Raw genomic sequence first — 2581 nt, 5'->3', positions numbered from 1 at the left:
CTCTCTCTCTCTCTCTCTCTCTCTCTCTGTCTCACACACACACACACACACACTCACATACACACGAACACACACGCTTCATTTATAGCACATCTTTTTTTCAACAATGACCGTTAAGTACACACCGACCCCTGCTCTACCAAACAGTTACCATGACGACCACAAAGTAAAGCACTCACCAACCCCCGCCCTACCAAACAGTTACCATGACGACCACAAAGTAAAGCACTCACCAAGCCCTGCTCTACCAAACAGTTACCATGACGACCACAAAGTAAAGCACTCACCAACCCCTGCCCTACCAAACAGTTACCATGACAACAACAAAGTAAAGTACTCACCGACCCCTGCTCTACCAAACAGTTACCATGACGACCACAAAGTAAAGTACTCACCGAGCCCTGCTCCTGTCCCAGGGCGGCGTTCACGACACCTTTGAGGATGTACTCCTGGGGCGTGGTGGGCTCCAGGTCTTTGATCAGATTGTAGGCTTCGGGGATGTCATCTGTGCCAGATTGCGAAAGGTGAGGTGAGGTGAGGTGAGACGAGACGATGAGGTGAGGGGAGGTGAGACGAGACGATGAGGTGAGGGGAGGTGAGATGAGACAAGACAAAATGAGACGAGATAAGGTGAGGTGAGATGAGACCAGGTGGGGTGAGACGATACGATGAGGTGAGACGAAACGATGAGGTGAGGTGAAGTGAGGTGAGGTGAGATGAGGTGAGATGAGATGAGACAAAATGAGACAAGGTAAGGTCAGGTGAAAGGAGACGATTAGGTGAGATGAGACAGTGAGGTGAGGTGAGAACAGATGAGATGAGAGGAGGTGTGATTTTATTGATCCCCACAAACAAAGAAAAACTTGCCACGACACTCAGTCCAAAACAAAACATCACACCCCTTAACTCCATCACCATCAATCAATCAACAAGAAGGAACCCTGTATAATTTGTGAGGCAGCGTGGTGGAATCAGGCTCTCATCAAAATAATCAAAGTGACAAAACTTGCATTTTTCCGCAGGTTTGTGAATTTTTATAAAATGTTTGTTTTTTGGCTCAACACCTTTCATGCCCATTATAGAACTCATTTCGGTGTGGATTTTTCTGAAAAACGATTAAAGGCACAAAAAATTAAAATTTTCAGTTACCACGGACTCTTAAGCTATGGAAAAAACTAATCTTTGGCGGCCATTTTCAAACTGATTTTACCTCTGAAAACAGGTGACCCCCACCTCCTTCTTTTGCAAATATCTCGACTTGTATTCAAGATAAATGGATATTTTTTTTCATCCAAATAACGAAAAAATGAACAAGCTTTAAGATGATACCAATAACTCTACTTACCTAAAAATTGACGAGAGCCTGATTTCACCACGCTGCCTCACATATGTTTTCATTTATTCTTTTTTTTAAAAACATACGTTCTTGTCACTTATTTTCTTCTTTTTTTTTTTCATTCCATCAACGTGAAGGACAGCTGCATATGTTTTCACTCAATTCAAAAGAAGACACCCCACCTTCTACCAAGGACTCCACTTTAACCCTCTCCATCACCTGCTATCAATCATCGAGGGCCGCACTCAAACACTCCACAAGATAAACCCATCGACTATCAACGGCTTCACTGTGACACTCTATGTTAACCAATAGAATCAGTGGTGGCAAATACAAATTAGGCAATTAGGCCCTTCTTCATTTTTCACAAAATTTCTACTTCTTATAAAAATACGCTGTTGGTGCGATAAAGTAAAAAAAACCAAAAAACAAACAATTTAAGTAGAATACTGAGCAAAGAAGACAAAAGTCTTTCAAAACTTATACTGAAAACTAAACAAATTTCTTTAAAAATATACAAAATAATTCTAATGCTTCCTTGATAACTTACACATAAAAATGTTACGAAAATGGTTTAGGCTAATAATTTATTTTCAAAATGAAACTTCTATGGAAGATTGTAGAAATCAGTAGAAAGTGTTTGTCAGGGGTCTATCTAATAATTAAGAATAATAAAAAGCATTTGTCTTGCACATATACCTGCCCAACAGCAAGCTCTATGAGCTTTATAATCTACATCGACTCCGAAAAAAGCCATTTAGAAAAGTGTCGAATGAATTAGTTCTACACTGTGTGGTCGATATCTAGGGTGAGAAAGGCGATGATGATGGCGATGATGATGGTGATGCTGTTGATGATGTGTTGATGATGGCGCTGACGATGATAATGGTGATGACCATGATAACGACGACTATGACAATGATGATGGTGCTGGTAATAATGATAACGATGAAGAAGATGAAGATGATGATCAAGAAAATGAAGAACAAGACGAGCAAAGACCCGTCATCCCCAACTACCGTCCAGGCCACTCACCTTGTTTGAGGAAATAGATGACCAGGTTGAGTCTGGCCTCGGGAATGACATCGATCAACGGCGGCAACACTTGCAGGGAGCCTTCTCCACTCCTGAACACCACCTGGACCCAGCAGACAGGACAATAATAGTAACAATAATGATAATGATGATGATACACAAATTAATATTAACAAAAATAATATCAATAATCATGATACAGAAATAAAC

At 40.8% G+C, this 2581-nt stretch overlaps 1 protein-coding gene across 1 annotated transcript in view; it reads right to left on the bottom strand.

The window, feature by feature from the left end:
- Positions 1-2581, bottom strand: part of LOC101856615 (intraflagellar transport protein 56) — a gene marked incomplete at both ends in the record, with an annotated part of 17829 nt that overhangs the window by 9626 nt on the left and 5622 nt on the right. Inside the window, 2 exon segments of the mRNA XM_005110790.2 lie at positions 396-505; positions 2372-2474. Coding sequence (XP_005110847.2) covers positions 396-505; positions 2372-2474 — 213 coding nt within the window.

Source organism: Aplysia californica, unplaced genomic scaffold, assembly GCF_000002075.1.
Source record: "Aplysia californica isolate F4 #8 unplaced genomic scaffold, AplCal3.0 scaffold00945, whole genome shotgun sequence".
Classification (NCBI taxonomy): Eukaryota; Metazoa; Mollusca; class Gastropoda; order Aplysiida; family Aplysiidae; genus Aplysia; species Aplysia californica.
The sequence above is the reverse complement of the archived record's forward strand: the minus strand, read 5'-3'. Positions and strand labels throughout refer to the sequence as shown.